The sequence below is a fragment of the Callithrix jacchus genome, chromosome 13 (assembly GCF_049354715.1).
Source record: "Callithrix jacchus isolate 240 chromosome 13, calJac240_pri, whole genome shotgun sequence".
Taxonomy (NCBI): domain Eukaryota; kingdom Metazoa; phylum Chordata; class Mammalia; order Primates; family Cebidae; genus Callithrix; species Callithrix jacchus.
In genome coordinates, this window is record NC_133514.1 from 75533011 (window position 1) to 75552438 (window position 19428).

Below are 19428 nucleotides of genomic sequence, written 5' to 3' on the forward strand. Positions count from 1 at the left end.
TCACCCGGCCTCTTTTTCTTTCTCAAATATCTCTCTGCCTTTCTCTCCTAAGTACACTGTCACTGGATTTAAAGCCCACTCAGGTAATCCAGAATGACCTCCACTCAAGACTGTCAATTACATCTGCAGAGATCTTTCTTCGAAAGAAGGTAACAGGGACTTCGATGTGGACATACCTTTTGTCAGGCCCCCTGTTCAATCAACTACACTGTGTGTGCACTTGCCTGTGTGCATGTGTGTTGTATATTGTACAAAGAAGAATCCTTAAGGCTCTATTGAACACCTATATGTTGCCAATGTAATACAGTTTGGAAACTGTGTTAGGTGCTGGGAACACAATGATGACCATGAAAAATACAATCTCTGCCTTCATAGAGGCCAGAATCTATAGAGGGGCGGGGTGAGTAGGAAACTTAAGTTATTCTTTAAAGTTGAAAAATGTAATATGAGAAAAAATTACACAATGCTTGTCTATAATAGTGACCTCATCTTACTTGCTGTAAATGAGTAAGATGACATTTTCTCCATTAGGGATGGATGGTTCAGAGAATACCAGTTGATTTTCAGTTTAAATTATCTCCCACCCTGTATTGGGACATTCACAAAAAGTCCTTGCTTCATATGTCTACTTTGCATATTGAATTACTGTACCCAAAGATACTCCATGGCACAACTATAATTCATACAATTTAGAATGCCATTGCTTGCAAGATAATCATTGTTTGACAACAATCAAGACAGAATACTGCTGATTAAACTATGTCATGCCATTAATTATAAGACACATCCTGACTTCAGAGATATTAAAATGTATACCTTATGATCAATGAAATATGCTAATTTTCATTTTGAAGTATGTTCTTACAATACATCCACACAAATTAACAGCTTTTGATTAAATAGTATAGCCAAATCTCAATGATTTCCCAGCAAAATTTTAATGCTGAATTGGCTTCACAAGTCTCAGAGTATTTTTCAACTTCTTTCCATGAGGCAAATATATGTAAATATAATTCACTAAGTCTTCAAAGTAGGACATATTCTCATATGCTGGGTCACTTCCAGGCTTCAGATAGTTGGAAAAGTCAGAGTCTGAGAAAGAACTCTAAATTCCTTGAGCAGGAAGAGGCTGCTGGAATCATCACTTCTTTCCTTGCCTAGGACCTGCTAAAAGGTCATGTTAAAGAACAGAGTGTGTTCACCTGTGTCTGTATTAGTCATGGAAGCTTGCATATACTTTAGGGATACGCTGGAGTATCCCAACAACTCTGGAGATGAGTCATTCAAACAAAATTTCTGATCCATCTGTTGGAACATCATACCAGATCATGTGAACCGTGTGAAATGAACAGTGCAAAGACAAGACAGGATCCCTGCTCTCTGCTCTTGGACAGCTTAGAAAGACAAATACAAATAGGGAAGTAATAAAACTTTTAAACATATACAATTCCAACCTAATAAATTCATTCCATTTGCATGGAATCCAGGGTTGAGATTTTGTTATAATCTTATACAAAGGTTATGTAGTAGACTAAGTCTCAGGGAATAATCTGTGTTATGAGTTCTCTTCTCACACTCATTTCTCCTATATTTATTCAGCCTGGGTTTGACATTAAGATGTAAGATTCACATTACTCTAGATTTTTTTCTAAAGTGTAAGTTTCATTCTGGTCTTTGCACACGAGATTAAGAGAAATCAGGAAGATAAGTCCATGAAAAATTGGGGGAAAGGTAAACAAAATGTAAGAGAAATTTAAGAATTTTTAAGTGGACAGATGTAGGTCATTATGGGATTTCAAAGAAAGAGACACACATATACATTGAGTATAGCATGTGAAGTTGCCCCTCATACAAAAAATAATGGGGAAATACACTTTCAACTAAGTAATCAAGCTGAGTGCAACTTGCAAATCCTTCTTAAATTCTGAAACAAATACACACACACACACACATATACACACACACACACAATCAGTCAGTCTCTCTCTCTCTCACTTGAACAGCAGCTTTGTAAAGTATCATTTTAAAAGCAGATTCTTCCCTGGAGAAAACTTACTGCCAAAGCATCTGGACTATCCTTCTAGAAGGCATTTAACAAGTACTATCACTTCAGAGATTCACCAGGGTACACTGGCTTCAAAATGTATTTAAATTTTCTTTAGAAAAACACATCTCAGGCCTCTCACAGCCATTGGAGAAGAAGGATAAGTCAAGATCAGGGGCAGTTCTAGCTACAACTTCACTTCTTTAGGAATAAAATAATTGTTTTCCGATTTCATTAACTTTATGTGTTTTTGGAACATAGCCCAAGGCAGTCCCTGAAAGACAGGTATTGCTCAAGTGTTTTTCTACTGTTAAAAGGGCAAAGTAAGTTTGGCAAAGATAGTTTATATCAGAAGTAAACAGGCCTTTGAATAAATGGGCTGGCACAACAGCCTGGAAGAAAATAAACATCTTACATCATACGCAAAAAGTAATTCCAAATGGATTAAAAAAAAAAAAAAAAAATTTATGTTCCTAAAAAATCTTAGAGACTACATGTACAATCTAGGTGTCCGGGGACCTTTCTTCGACAAGATCGAAAACAGAACAAGAGACTTCTCTGCCCATGTGAAAATTTAAAACTCTTACATGGCAAAATGTAAAAAAGGTCAATTGATAGGAAAAATGTAAATGAGAGAAAATATTTCCATTATATATAAATAGCATCTAGAAATGACAAGAACAAGCTAACAATAGAAAAAACAACAGAACGTATGATTTTAATCCACAAGCAAGTCCAAGTGGTGAATAGATATAAAAAAAGAGCTCCCCAAATCACCAATAGTTAGGGAAATGCAAATTAACACAGCAATAAGATCTTTATATACATTACACTGGCAATTTTTTAAAAACATTATAGCTATGGTTGACAGAGATTTGGGGAAATGGTATTCTCACACATCCACGATAGAAATGAGAATTGCTATGGACTTTTTGGATAGCATTCTGGCAGCATCTATTAAATCAATTTCACTTCTGTGAATTGAGTTTGACTGGGATGCAAGACAATCATTTTTCCCCTAAAATTATTTAGTTTTGGTAATTGCATAGGAAATGAAAACAATCAGAAAGACAATGTTATAAAAAATGTTTGGAGGAAAAGTGAAACAGTACAATCACAGAATTCTAGAGAAACAATGAACAAATTAATGATATGTACAGGAAGGTTTAGTGAAGTATAATTCATAGAGGCCAATAAAAAAAACTAATTGAACCTCTGTCAATAAAAGAATGAATATTTTCACATCATGGAATATTATGCAGTTGTTATGAATTTCAATTATACCAGATGATTTAGAAAGATTCCCATGAGGCTGAAAAGTATTTGTCATATAATCCTATTTTTATGAAACAATGACAGAATTCTGCATGCCTCTGAATGTATATGTAATAATGACGTAGGATTCTAAGAGTATGAAGAAAATAGGAAGAATATGCACTGGACTGTTAGAGTGGATTATGCTTGGATTACATAGATAGGCAGGGTTGGAGGAATGGGGTCTTTATGAAGGAAGAAAGTTTGTTAAAAAGTATGTAAAATCCCACTATTAGGTAAAATTGTGTGTATGTGTGTGTGTGTGTGTGTGTGTAAGAGAGGTGTGTCTGTGTGTGTGGAGAGAGTATATGTGTGTGTGTGTATAGAGAGAGAAAGAGAGAGAGACAGGAGAGAGAAAGAACAGAAAATGAATCAAAATGTTGTTGGTTATCTCAAGACTTTAGAATACTGTCATTTAAAAATATTTTTAGGTGTTCAAATTCTTCATAATACATATGTTTATAATCAGAGAAGAATGAAGACTACAAATAGTATTTATACTTAGTTCATCCATTTCCTCCTCCTCAACTCCATGGCCTCTGCTTAGTATGAAACTCTCCTCTGATAACACACAGTATTCAACTGTGCACCATCTACTCAGATCAGTATCTTTCCAGTTGAGTCAAGGAGGGAAAAAAAGAAACAGAAGATGGTGGGGGGAGTGTGAATAAAATTCACAGGCTACCTGATCTACTATAAAGTTAATCTGAAGTTTCTTTGGTTTGGCACTAAAAGATTTTCTTAAAGCTATCTTGTTATTTCACTTTTTAGCAACTGTCACCTCAACACTCTGATAAATACAACTATTTATAGAGTCCTCAGGTGCTAAATAGGCAGAGTGATATGTATTTTATTACTCATCAACTCCTGGATCTATGTCCAGAGAGAATTAAACTAGGCTTTTATTTTTATATATTTTTTTTTTCCTCTTCTTAGTCATTACAGTGAAGTCAATATTTACACAGGTATTCAACAGAAAAAGTGAAATGACATTCAAACTATCACATGTGCTTCTCCCCACGTCTGAAAGTGAATTTCTATAATTTATTCACTAGTGTCTGTACATAGATTCTAAACTTCACTCTGAAGTTGTTGTAGTGTATCTCTTATCTAATTACCCAAAACGTGGCACTTCAGTTTATGTATTACACAACTATGTGTAATTATTTTTACAAATGTGTCCATTTAATTTTTAATATTTAAAGACAAAAAGTGACAAATCTTGTTCATCAGCTTCATGTCATGCAATGTACAGAAATTTATCAGCAATGAAGTATCTTTGGGGAACTCTCCATGAATGGAACACAAATGTAACTATATTTATAAAGACACAACATGGTTTTACCAAAATTTTCATGAGATTATTTGATTTCATACAATGGAAAGGGACTCTTTCAGAGGACAGTTACAGTACAACAGTGAACATACATTTAAATCCAATATCCAGGTTAGTTAAGAAAAGTAAATGAATCACAATTATTCAATTTCAAACCAAAGGTAATATCCATTAATACTTATGAACATTAACTGCTGAAGACAAATAAGTTAAAAAGTGATTAACCCACATGAAACCTGAAGATTTATAAACATCCCATAGAAAACTAAGAAAAACTTGCAGGAGGATTTCTTTATTATAGGAGATTTGAAAAGAAACTCTGCCAAAAAAATTGAACAAAGGGCTCAGGACATTCACAAACAAAATATGATAGATATTACTGAAGCTATTCTACTATCGAGCAAAGATATACAAACAAGAAAAGTGCCAATGTTTTAATTATCTAAACTAGGAAAGGCAAAAAAAAACCCCACAAATAACTATGATATTCAATAATGTTCAAAGTCATTGGCTTACTCATTCACTGCTGAAGGTAGAATCTTTCCTGGATGCAATTTACCAATACATACCAACAATCTAAAAATAATCCCACTTCCAGGAACCCAAAATAATGAAATAATGTAAAACTGACAAATATAAGTAAAAAGTCACCAAAACAGGGGACTCAACTAATGTCTCACAGCAGTCAAATAAATAATAGTTTATTGGTAATAACAGAATTCCATTCAGTCACAAAAAATTTATTTCCAAAGAATATTAATAATGAAGAAAAGGCTCATGATCTAATATGAATTTTAACAAGTGGTTTTATATACAATGTGGTACCATTTATAAATATATTTTTCATTTACATCCCATGCCTGCATATGTTGGTAATGGTTATATAACAAGTTATACAATATCTGGAAGTAAAGCTGATGTTCATTATTGTCTTTTCTTGCCTACATTTTCCAAGCCCTCTATAATGATGATTTTTTGGGGGGAGGGGGAAGAGTAAATATTATTTTTTGAACACAATCACCAAGCCTCTCTGACAAAATGAACAGAACAGGAAAAAAAGCACCTCTAAAAAACTGGACAACTAAGATGGGCAGTGATATGCCTGTAATCCCAGCTACTTGAGAGTTTAAGGCAGAAGGACAACATGAATATAGGAGTTTGAGGCTGTAGTGTACCATAACTGTACCTGTGAATAGCTACTGCACTCCAGCCTGGGCAGCACGAGACTCCATCTCTATTAAAAAAAATTTTGGACCACTATCATCACTGTGTGTATCAAATCAGAAGGTTGGGTGTGATGGCTAGTACCTGTAATCCCAGCATTGTGGAAGGCCAAGGTGGGAAGGTCCCTTGAGCTTAGGAGTTCAAGACCAGCCTGGGCAACATGGCGAGACCCTGTCTTTATTAGAAAAGTAAGTGGCTGGGCACAGTGGCTCACATCTGTAATCCCAGCACTTTGGGAGGCCGAGGTGAGAGGATCACTTGAGATGAGGAGTTTGAGACCAGCCTGGTCAATACGGTGAAACCCCATCTCTACTAAAAATACAAAAATTAGCCAGGTGTGGTGGTTCACGCCTATAATCCCAGCTACTCTGGAGATGTCAAGGAGTTAGGGCCCAATGCATGGCTATTTTAATAAGTTTGCTAGCAGAAAGAAAAAATGAAGAAAGGCATCACAGCAACAATCTGGGTGGCAGAGGCTGCTAAGTAGATCCCAATACCCAATGCCCCCTTTTCCTGCAGTAGGAACCCTGGGAATTATGACTAGTTAAAAACTTCATTTCCTGACTTCCTATACTCTCATACAGGAGTGTTGAAGTACTGACCAAATGAGATGTAAGTGAACTGCTATGCAGGACAAGTGATAAGACATAGCCTTTTGCCTTTCTTGTTGTATGGGATATAGACATGACAGCTAGAGCTCCCGCAACCATCTAGGACCATGAAGTTTTCAGAGTGAAAACTACTTGCAGAAGATGACAGAGCAGAAAGACAGAGTCTAGAACCTTCATTCTGTGGAACTGCTCTATCAGTCCTGGATTACATATCTTCAGACTACTTCTATATGAAAACGAAGCAAAATAAACTCTCAGTGTTGGATAAGCTGCTATTTTTTTCCCCATCTCTCTTACACACAACTGAAATTAACCTTAACTGATGTCCCTGGCCATCATGAAGCTGTGAAGATTCCCTCTGATCCTATCTTCTCTCAGTGGCTGACTTCCTCTTAACTGGCCAAAGACAGGACCAAAATAAACAAAAAAAATAAGAGTAGAATCTCTTAATAAAGCTTTCTGTTACTTGTTATTTATTTTTAAGTAAGTAATCTGAACCTTCTAAAGTGTATGCACTCTGGCTCGCTCATGCGTGTACTCGCTCGCTCTCTCAGTCTCTCTCTCGACACCACCAATTAAATAGTTAACTTGGTCTAGTGCTTGACTGTAGGTCAGTGGTCCAAAGGTAAAAAATGACTCTTGCATTATTTTAAAAACCTGAAATTGGCTAAAAATGAAGATCTAGGAGCATAATTTACTGAGGACCAGGAATGACAATGTTAGTTTTTTTATTCAATCCAACTCTTACTTGCTCATTGCTGCTAAAAGAAGAGAGCAGCTATCCAAAATGAGAATCAATCATGGAATAACAGCATCTGCACAGACAGCTGTCCTGGGGTTATTCAAGCGGGCCTTCTCAGGTATTTCATTAACCTTTTCTTTAATGGATGACAGACTCTGTTATAACCAGTGCTTTCTAATTACATAACAGTAACAGATATGTTTTAAAACTTAAAAAAATAACCATTTACCTCTTTTTTGGTACTTTTAGATATTTAAAATCTAGTTCCCTGCTAGGTAGGTGAATTTTCATTTCTAACAGCCTAAAATCTGGTAATTGAGAAAACTCATCTTATTAAAAAAAACAAAGTCTGACCAAGGAAATTTTTCTCTACTGACTGGAGAAAAACACAACAGAACACAACTCATTTTAAATCTTCTCAGGGATACATACATAAGCACTGCTCATAGAGAGTTACATTCCTCTCAACCTTATAATCAGGCTTAATCATAACAATTTACTATATATGTTAAATATTAACTAAAATGGCTCCATAACTATAAAGAATTCATATTGCATTTTAAATTCAATAACTTGATATTTATTAAACAATCATAAGGTAATCAAAGCCCACATGGTATTCAAATACTTCAAATTAGGTTAACAATTTAGCAGAATAAATTAAGAGGTAACTTGCCCTGTAATTGTAAAGCAATTCATCCGCAGAACTGGAAAGGAGCTTGGGAACACTTTTTTTCTTCTTTTACCACTGTGTAATGCTCCCGCATGGCATAAAAGGAAACTCATTGTCTGGGATTCAGACACTACTGTTTCAAGTCAAACTTGGGGCTATTCTAGGAAGATGACAACTGTACCAAATTAGCAGTCGTAGTTTTGTAACATTACTTGAACCAAGTGGCTTGTTTGCTTAGAAGTTAAATCCATGGTGCCCAGAGATGAGAGGATGGGTAAATGGTCAGCTGACTATGCAATCAGGTCTTTGTTAAGTAAGAGTTGACTAGTTTCTAAGATCTATGGCATTCTAGTCCATATACTCAGGAGTCATACAAATAGCATGATAACAAGGATTAAAAATTCAGTGACATGGCAATACATAATATGTAATAGAGACATTTTAATTTCAGAATGAAAAGAACTAGCAAGAAAGTAAAAAAAATTGAAAAATGAATTGCACTTTTCCGGAATAGTTTATTTAGAAAATGGGTAACTAATTACTCTAAGAATCATTATTTTATAAATCATGATAGTCTATTTTTCCTTCTGCTAATATTAAGACCTGCCATCTTAGTTCCAATTTATATATTTAAAAATATAATGTCTGCCTCAAATGAAACAAAAGCGACATTCTATTTCAGACTTGCAGAGCTCACACATTGCTGTAGTAATATAGATATCTTGAACCTTATAATTTTTATATGGAGATTTGCTCATTCATTTATTAAATGCTTATCTGGTGCTTCCTACATGCCAGGCATTGTGCTAGGAGCTGGGAAATGGCAGAAATAATTTTAGATACCTTTAACCTAAAATTCTAGTAAACAATTCTTATGAAACTGGGACTAGGGGTACAGCAGGGCAGTAGAGGAGGCTTTTCATGTGGAAAGGTCTTCTAAAAAAAGGAATTCATCCTGCCAGGGGTGGTGGCTCATACTTGTAATCCCCGCACTTTGGGAGGTCAAAGCAGGTAGATGGCTCTACCTCAGGAGTTTAAGACCAGCCTAGGCCACATGGCAAAACCCCGTTTCCATAAAAAATACAAAACTTAGCTGGGTGTGGTGGCAAGTTCCTCCAGTTACTCAGGAGGCTGAGGTGAAAGGATCACTTGAGCCAGGGAGTTCAAGGCTACAGTGAGCTGTGATCACACCACTGTACTCCAGTCTGAAGGACAGAGCAAGACTCTGCCTCAAAAACTAAATAAACAATATTGTAGCAGGTATTTTATATTTTGCAAAAACAATACATAAACCAGAAATAAAAGTTTACTTTTCCCATGGCATATCATAGCTGGTGTTCTTAAGATTGACAGTCCTGCTGAAGATGAGTGGGGAGTTTATGAGTCTCCCAGAACCAGCAGCTCAGTAAGTGAAAAGACAGATACCTCAGGAATCTCAAACAAAAATAAACGAGTTTACAAGCTGGTCTACAAGAACTTGCTATTTCAGTAAGGCAGCCAATGAGTAAAAGAGACTAAAATACTCCCTCTTTAAACTATAATGCAGTTGATCACAACAGTCAAACCAGTTTTCCTTTTACAGATGAACTGAGTGTCTTAAGATTTTTACCGACAATGTGGATACCCCTTTAAGACTTATTTCCTTTGGATATATACCTAGCAGTGGTATATATCCAATGGAATTACAAGGTAATTCTATTTTGAATTTTTGGAGGAACCTCTATATTGTTTTCCACAACGGCTTTATTAATTCAAATTTACATTCTTGCATTCCCACCAACAGTATGTAAAGGTTCCCTTTTCTCCATATCCTTGCCAACACTTACCTATTGTCTTTTTGATAGCCTGTCTTTTTGCCATTCTATCTAGAGTAACATGAGATCTTGCTGCGATTTTGATTTGCCATCCCTGATGATTAATGATGGATGTTGACCATTTTTTTTCATATACATGTAAGTCATGTGTATGTCTTCTTTTGAGAAATGCCTATTAAGGTCTTTTGTCCATTTAAAATAGGATTATTTGTCTTTTTGCTATGGAGTTGAGTTCCCTGTACTCTGGCTATTAACAACTTGCCAGATACATAGTTTGAAAATATTTTCTACTATTCTGTAGGTTGTCTTTTTGCTCTGTTGATTGTTTCCTTTGCCATGCAGAAAGCTTTTTTAGTTTTACATAATCCCATTTGTCTATTTTTGCTTTTGTAGCCTATGTATTTAGGTCTTATCTAAAAAATCCTTGCCTAGTCTAATGTCATAAAGTGTTTCTACTATGTTTTCTTCCATGAGCAGTTTCACAGTTTCTGGTCTTACACTTAAGTCTTTAATCCATTTTGAGTTGATTTTTATACATGGCATTAGATAGGGGTTCAGTAATAGAGGATAGACAGGGGTCCAGCAATCCTACTATGGGGTATAAATAAAAAGGACTTGAAATCAGGTGTAGTGAATAAAACAGTGGCTAACAGAGACTGGGGAGGGAAAGAAGAGTGGGGCAATTGGAGGAGGATGGCCATTGTGTACAAAGTTACAACTAAATTAGAAAGGAAGAATAAGTGTCCTACTGCACAATGGGGTGAATCCAATCAACAATAGGGTATTGTGTATCTCAAAATAGGTGGAAAAGAGGATTTTATATGTTCCCACCATAAAAAATGATACAAGTTTGAGGTGATAGATGGGCTAATTAGCCTGATTTGATCATTACATAATGTGTACATATATTGAAACACCACATTGTACCCCTAAATATGTAGTAACATAATGATTGTGTCAATCAAAAATTAAAAAGTTATACTTTTTAACTAGAATATGTAAATATTCACCTTACATTTAAGATACTTGCTTTCTATTATTAATAGATATTACAGTACTGTTTTCTGGGAAAAAAATAAATACAAAGGCTTTCAAAACAGCCATCTTACTTGAAAAACAAAGACATTGGAAAAGTTATCTGCAAATCTTGTCCTGTGGGTCTATGCCCACTATCCACTGCCTGCTACAATGCCCTCTCCTGTTCTTTTCTCATCATTTTTAGGCACAGTCAATAGTCAGAATAGGTGAAAACTGGAGGAAAGTGAAAGCATACCATATATCAATGAATATTAAAGAGACTTTTTAATCAATCACTTTGTGTATAACATTACAGTAGGCACTTCTTTCCTGCTAACCATTATACAACTATAGCTACTAAAAAATGATCATTGATCAGTGAAAATAATGATGCATACAGAGTAAAAGAAAGAAAAAAAAAGCACAGTGGCTCATGCCTGTAATCCCAGTACTTTGAGAGGCCAAGGCAGGCAGATCATTTGAGGTCACGAGTTCAAGACCAGTCTGGCCAACATGGTGAAACCTCATCTCTACTAAAAATACAAAGATTACTTGGGTACGATGGTGCATGCCTGTAATCCAAGCTACTCGGGAGGTTGAGGCAGGAGAGTTGCTTGAACCCAGGAGATGAAAGTTACAGTGAACCAAGATTGCATCACTGCACACCAGCCTGGGCGACACAAAAAGAAAAAAAAGGATGCACGTGTCTAACTAAGCTCATTGTTTTGGCACCATTTGGTAAGACTCACCTGTGATTCTGGATTCAATTAAAAGTTCCTGGCCAGATGTGGCTCAGGCCTATAGCTCCAGGTACCTGAGAGGCCGAGGCCAAAGGATCATCTGAGCCCAGGAGTTTAAGGGCAACCTGAACAACATAACGAGACCCCATCTCTTTTCTTAAAAAAGTAAAGTTCCTTTCCTAACTCTTCTAGTCCCTCCAAAGCCCAATCTTGGTTGGATTAGTCAGTTTATAACACTTTCTCTCTGATAAAGACCTTTCGCCACCTCTTTATAACCTGTGGATTACTAGATCAATAAGCTGGAATACTCAAGAAGAAATACACTCAAGTCACCCAGAGCATTTTTCTCAGTTTATTCTTCTGTACAAAGACAATAAAGTTTGCTGCTGCCTAAATGATATGCTATACTCTGAAGCCTCCCCTTAACTGATCCGCATCTCTACTACAGCCATCTCACATATGTATTTGACATCTATTATTGCATTTAATTCACATAAGTAGATACACAAAGATGCAAGCTCCACAAAGACAGATGTTTTTGTCTGATTTGTTCAGTGCTATAGTCCCAAAACCTGTAACAGGGCTTGTCACATAGTAGGAGCTTAATAAATGTCATTTGACTGAACAAACAACTTACTGAATGAAGAATATGGGCAAGTATAATATCCAATTTTTCTACATGAGAAAACTACAAATCAAAGGGGTTACAAGAGCTGACCAAGATCACATGATTATGAAATACAGTCCCGGTAACAGAATGAATGTCTCCTGGCTCCACATAAAGCATTATTTAAACTACCATTCCCCCCACCCTGGCCATGTGTACTCTCTCAAAATACAGAATGGCAGGAGAAATGAAGCCACAAGAGAAACACAGAACATCTTCCAAGAGCAAAACTAAGTTACTTTGGGAAAAAGAAAATAAAAGACAAAGAAAAGGACAATTACAAAGTAGATTCTGAGAACTCACATCCATTTCGACGATAAAACACAGATCTGAGAAAGACCATTGATATTTACAAACAGCCACTTGGAGCTTCCCTGAGGGCTAAGAGTCCATGCTTTCGCTCCTAGAGGCCAGTAAGTGATAAAGCTGCAGATGCCTCTGAGTGCAAAGCTAGGACCAAAATTCCCACAGTCCCAACACAACTGGGACTTAGAATCTGATGATTCCTCGGCACAGCCAGGAAGGAGCGACTGGCAGGGCTCCTGTTCTACCTATTTAGCAGTCTCCTACTCCTACCACCTTCTTTTCTTCTCTCTTCCTGCCTTTCCATGGACCTGGTCTTCCTTTTCCTTTCAGCAAACAGGGGCATTAACACATCTTTCACTGTGCTAGACCAGCATTCTTTAAACTGGGGTACATGTTTGAGGCAAAGCTAACACTTCCCAAGGGGCTCATCATCACAAATGAAAGGAATCAGTTTCTACATCAGGAATTTCCAAAGGTACTTTTGTTTAAAAATTAATGGGCTTGGATCCATGATTGTGTTGGACATTCATCCGGTGATGATCTTGACAGTGATGGAAGAAAGTTGTTGTTCATCCTCTCCCCTTCACAATGGTTCTTCACCCGCTTTACAAAAGTAATGCACTTGTATTACCTTCTCTACATCTTTCTAAGATGCACTGCCCAAGGGTGCAAAGACCTTGGGTGGGGAAACAAAGAAACTAAAATGTTGATTCACGTTGTAGGGTGAAAGTCTCCAGTATGTAGGTAACAACTATTTCTGTAAGTTACGGAATTTCCAATTCTTTGTTTTAAAAAACAACCAGAAATCGGCTGGGCATGGTGGCTCATGCCTGTAATCCCAGCACTTTGGGAGGCCAAGGAGGGTGGATCACAAGGTCAAGAGATGGAGACCATCCTGGCCAACATGGTGAAACCCCATCTCGGGGGAAAAAAAAACGAAACCAACAACCAGAAATCATTTAATATGGAAAGTCTTATGATCAAAATAAATACAAAATACTAGATTTCGATCTATATACTTTTTTTTTTAGTTCAGAGAGTATGGCAGAGTGATCAATAGAACACTTTCAAGCATAAAAATATATTACACTGAGATAGAATTCTATACAGTGGAAGGGAAATGGAATAAGAATTTAAAGAGATAAAGAAAAGGTGTAAAATGTTTATCAAAAGACTGAATCTTGCATCTCATAAATTTTTTAAGCAAATGATATTAGAAATCAAATATATATTTTACTAGAGTTTTTAGAATGATGTCATACTTTAAAATATTTTAAAATATGCTGAGAAATTACATGCCCTGCAACTATTTAAACTTAGGATGAAAAGTTTTAGCATTTAACTGAAAAATGTGCTTAGGGACAGAGTTTCACCAAATCTTTTAGGAGGTATAGAAGCAAACAGGTTGTAAGAATGTTATTCTAACACAAGTCTTCAGGGTCTCTCCAAGATGAAATGAGGAGGAGAGAGAAACCGAACAATTTCCCACCCATCCAGTTTTGAGTGAGGATGGTTAGGGGTAGAGTTGGGATTGTCCTCTCCTTGGTCCTAAGCACATTTGCTGACCCAGGTTCTACAGCCAACAATTTATAAGACTGATGATCAATCAGTTAAAATATCTGATCTTAACTGCACTGCTGACTGGGCTTACTCAGCTGATGAGATATAGCTTATCAAATCTCCAAAGGAGAATTGCTGGAGTACCCTTCTTAGAGTTCTCCAGAAAAACTTATAGGACAATATTCATAAAGATTCACTTATTTTGTATTTATCTTATCAAACAAATTTCACCATTAAGGATGTAATACTGAATGCATCTATCTACCTGGAACTTCAGGAGTGACATTTATAATGCAAAGAATTGGAGAATTCTTTACATATTGTGTAGTTAATATTTTAAGGATGGCAAATGTCCTGAAGAGTCATATCAACAGACATCTATATTACTAGGCCCTCAAACCCCAATGTTTTCCTTGTTTTCTTCTATTCTGTAACCTCTTCTTCCCCATTGCCTCTTGCCTCTTTTCAGCCACTCCTTTGGCAAGTAGAAAGTCATATGTATGATGAATGAGGCGAGCATTTAATTTGGTGTCTATACTGTTTTAAAAATATTGACGTTCCGGTCCTCAAGCTCTCAGAGAGACAGTGAACCTATTTAGAGCAGATGTCAGAACAACTTCAACTCCACTCTCCTTTAGTACTAGGAGGTAGCCCAGCTTGAGATAAGAGGTCAGTCTTAAGAGTCAGAAGGTCAGCTGGAAAACCCACTCCACCATTTACTAGGTGTGAGCCTTCAGACAAGTCATTTTCTCTGAATTTTAGGTTCCTGAAATTCTTAAAAATTGTGTTGCTGAGGATTTGATACAATACATATTATACATCTAGAAATGTACCTGCCCATAGTAGGCTAGGCTTTCTGATAATCAGTAGTTGTGAAATTAGATTTTTAATGTTCTTTAACAACTATTTAAAATTAGCCAATCATTTCCTCTTGGCATAATGTCAACTATTGGTATGTTTTTCAATTTTGTTCTAGTCTCTTTAAAAACAAGTGATTTGGAAAATGACAACCTTCCATGTCTAAGTATAGGGTGGGCGTGTGCATGTGCAAAATGCACCTGCAGTACTAAAACTGGGGAAAAGACACAGGATGAGGACAGCACAAAACTTAAGATTTCACCTATAACATTTATAAATATGCCAGCATGTCCTCAACCAGTCCTAAACTGCTCTGAAACACGTTTAAAAATATGCACAGAATCTATGATTTGACTCTTAAAATCTACCCAAATTAAACTGCTAAAACAACACTTTTCGCCATAAAATTAGCAAAATTACAAAATTTTTTTTGTAAATACTTAATAATTTAAGGGTGTGGGCAGGCTGATATCCCACAATGCTCATGTTGGTATAAATGAGGATTTCCTTCAGTCTCTAAAGCAATTGGACAATGTGTATCAAGGATTTTAACAGGACTGACATGCTTGTTCAGCAAAGTAAAAATATATTCTAACTAAAAAAACCCCAAATGTATGTACAAGAGTATTCATTATATCACAATTTTTAATAGCAAAAAACAATATAGCTTAATAATGTCCCCACAATAAGGTATGAAATTACATGCTACAGCTTAGCCCATGGATCTTCGGCAGTTATTAAAAATGATGTTAACAAAAATATTTAAATGAGATGAGATTGTTAAGTTAAAGAAGCAAGACATAAAGCGGTATCAGGCTATGATTCCAAATATGTGTTTGCCACTCTGAGTCTCAAGTGGCAATAAGGAAATAAGATAAATTTACAATGAGGAATTGGAATCACACGTGGTGACCAAAATCCATTCCACAGCTTGAAAGGACACAGTGTTAAGACTTGCTACCCACGTCCTCATTTTAGTACGAAGTGTGGGATGAAAACACTGCTGATTCAGATCCTTTTTATGAATGGCAGGGATAGAAAAATGGGAAATAAAACTAAACTTCATGTCTCAAAGTGATATTCCACCCCTTTAAACTTTGTTTAATGAAGCTTTTGAGTGACTTTTATACCACAGGCAGTAATGCTCTCTGCCCAGCTAGCAAATTTGGCAGTGTTCAGAGATGAGAGAAGGTCAGAAAAGGTGAGGACTCACAATATTCCAATATACACAATTTTGGAGGAGGAAATGAAACGCTGTTAATACAAACACAGAGACCAATTCAGGTCTACAGATGCTATTTAAAGCACACAATATTTTCTCACCCCCACTCTAAGCAGAGACACCTCAACACACCACCTGCGTATACCCCCTTCAACAGCTACTGTGATCTGCACTTCATTACTAGTTTAAAAACTTCTAGCTTATTCCCAATGCACCCTACTACCACCAACAATCAAACATGGATAGCAAGCAGGCCAAGATGGTCTTCCAGCTTTCACGAACTTTCCTGCATTTGTTTTCACATTAGTGATACAAACGTCTAATCAAACCCCACAGATAAGAAACAGAATAAAAATTCCTTTGCATATGTATACATCTCATGTTACCTACTTTTACTCCAAAAAACAAGAAGTAACCCTAATGCCTGTAACTTGAAATGACATCTGTCTGCTTAGTGTTCTTCTGACCTGGCCTGTATAGTCACAGCTCTGTCTGCCTGCCTGCCAGCCTGGGCCCGGGTACTTCCACAGCTGCTCCACAGCAGGGCAGGCTTCTTTCTGCAAACAGTCTAAAATCGCATGAAGCCAAAGCCCACAGAAGTTATAGTGAAAGCAAGAGAAGACCAAACACACCTAAATTGCCACCTTACCTGTCATCAGTCTCAAATTGAAAGGTGTCTACTTGCTTGACAGTATGCGCAACTATGTGTATGCAGCTGTCACAACGCAGAATAAACAGTTGGGGGATGGAGGTTCAGTGGGTTTCTGGTGGTCAGTTTCAGGAAATACACCTTAGTTCTGAGCTCAGGTTCCGAATCAATACGTTTTGGTGACTTATTTTTTTTTCCAGGCTGGATATGCGCTAACCTAATAATTAACCTTAAGCATACCATTACTTCTGCTAAAAACATTTTCTACATACAGCCCTAAATTACTTTCAGTTGGGTTAAACGAAACAAACAAGCTGTAATACAAGGTCTCTGAGAAATGTGATCCTTTTCAGTGGTCACCCAGGAGCTTTTCCTCTTAAATCTGTTTGGCGGGGGATGGGGAAGATAGGGAGGAGAGCACCCAAATCAATATGCCACCCAGAGCACAATGATATTCTCAAGAAAGTTGCCTAAGATAACTCTTCAGGGTTTCCCTGGTTGAGTAATTCTTGCAGGAGGGTGGGGAGGGATCGCTGGCGTCCAAGATTACTATCTGCAGAGGTCTTCCTATGGTGACTATTTATTTATTTATTTATTTTTAGGGCGTCCTTTTAAATTAGACTGCAAGGACTGGTTTCCACCTCCCCGGCTGCTGCTGGGGGGAGTTGAGAGAACGCGCCAGGACTGCGGCAGCCGCTCGGGCCAACTCCGGCGCTCGGGGGCAGACAGCCCACTCTCCCCGGGTCCCACCCTCTCCAGCACACGCGCGCACACCCGCGTGGAGATGGCTGTCCTCGCCCGTCTGCCCCGCGCCCCGGCCGGGACTCACCGTTGTCCAGCCGCGCGATCTGGGGCAGCCGGTAAGTGCTGACCAGCAGGTCGAGCGGCATCGCCACCGAGCTCCACTTCACATCCTTGAGGCTGCAGCCCAGCGAGGGCGCCGGGTCCATCTTCCCCGCCGCCTCCTGTCCCGCGCTGCCCCGCCGCCGCCGCCCGCACCACCCGCGCCTCGGCGGCTGCCGCTGCTCGCACTCACGGTCTGGGGCGCGCGGGAGGCGCTGGGCAGCTCCAGCCGCGGACAGCCGGAGGGGCGCGGCGGCTGGGGCGGCCCGGAGGAAGGGGGCCGGCGCCCGGCTCAGCTGCCGCTGCGGGGCATGGCTGGGGCGCCCCGCGTGCCCTCAAGCCCGGAGAGGACTCAGAGCAGCCCAGCGGCTGCGGGCAGCGGCGGCGGCCCGGGTGGCTGCGGCGGCTCCCACTCCGCCTCCTCCTCTGGCCCCGGCTCTGCAGCTGCGGCGGCCGCCCTCTCGCCTCCTCCTCCTCTTACCCCTCCTTCCCTCCGCCTCTAGAGTGTGAGGAGGAGCCGCGGGTCTGAGAAACGCCATAGCAGCGCTCCCAGCACTGACTAATCAACAAGGTGCGAGCAACGCCTGCGCAGCTCCGGGAGACACCGCCTCCGCCTCCCCGGCGCCGCCCGCTCCGCCCTCCGCTCGGCCCCCGCCTCTCGCGGCTCCCGCGGCCGGGCGGGCTCCGCGCGGCGTCAGCTTCCCGGCCAGGGCCGCCGGCGACGGCGGCTCGGCGCTCTCCTCAAGCTTTAGCTCTCGCTCCCCCGTCCGACCGCTCGGGGGCCTTGCAGTCTCACCGGGTGCCGCTGCGCCCCGACTCCTTCCCAGTCCAGGCCCGTTCCCGGAACCCGGGAATTGCGGAGCTACCGCAGGGACCGCTCTCTGAGTCGTGGTGTCGGGCACCGTCCGCCTCCATTCCCACCCTGGCCATGGAGTGGCTAAATACAGGGCACAAAAGAGACCTTTAGTGGCGCTCCCTCTCACTTCCCGGTGGCCCAGACTTTGGTCAGGAGAGTGCCACAGCCCAATGGGGCTGGGGACGGCAGGCGCGGAGCCCGCCTTGGCGTTTCCCTCAACCCTACTCCACTACCGTCGAAGCTGGAAATGGCTCCCACCAGCCTCAGCTTTGGCTGCTAGGCAAGATAAAAAGAACAAAGCATCGAAAAGCAGAAAGGTGGTGAGTGGTCAGTACCCACACCCAGGAATGTGGCCATTCGGTCTAGAACCTTCACTGAGTGAGCTGCTGGAAGCGGCGAGAGATGAGGCCACCGAACACCACAGACGCGGAGAGGGGAAGGGAGAACTAGGTTATTGGGAGGCTGCTGGGGTCCACTCTTTTCACCTGCTTTTCCCACTCAATTATCTTCTCATCTTAAACGTTGGGATCATTCACGTTTTCTCGGTATGTGTTCCAAGACAAGATTGCACAACTCGTAGTTGGCGGTGCTGGGCTTCCAACCTGCAGTTTGCTTTGCACGGTCAATCATTATCTCTCCCAAGGGTTGTCGTGGCCTGCTCACTGTGGACAGAGCTCAGAATATAAAGGTGGCACATCCTACCTTGTATGCTAATATTTTTTCTTTTAGCTTAACATTTTGTTAAAATAGCAGAGGTGAGTGGTTGCTAAGGTCGCACATTAGCTCTGTTTTCAACACGTATTCAATGTTCAGTGCTTGATAAGGTACAGCAAGCACCTGCTTAGCCAGCCCAGGAGACTTGAAAACATCCCGCTGCCTTTTAGTGGCCTGACTTAAAAGGTCTGTGCTAATAAACCATTAACATTTAAAGAAAAACACAGATTCTTCTACC

The 19428-nt window shown here is 39.5% G+C and overlaps 1 protein-coding gene across 2 annotated transcripts in view; it reads right to left on the minus strand.

Moving 5' to 3' along the window:
• GAREM1 (GRB2 associated regulator of MAPK1 subtype 1) overlaps positions 1–18181 on the minus strand; it is a 201176-nt gene extending 182995 nt beyond the window's left edge. For both annotated transcript variants that reach the window (XM_008979663.5, XM_002757156.6), the window contains exon 1: positions 17607–18181. In XM_008979663.5, coding sequence (XP_008977911.1) covers positions 17607–17727 — 121 coding nt within the window. In that variant the 5' untranslated portion in view covers positions 17728–18181. The remainder of the gene's footprint in view (positions 1–17606) is intronic.
• Positions 18182–19428: the final 1247 nt, after the last annotated feature.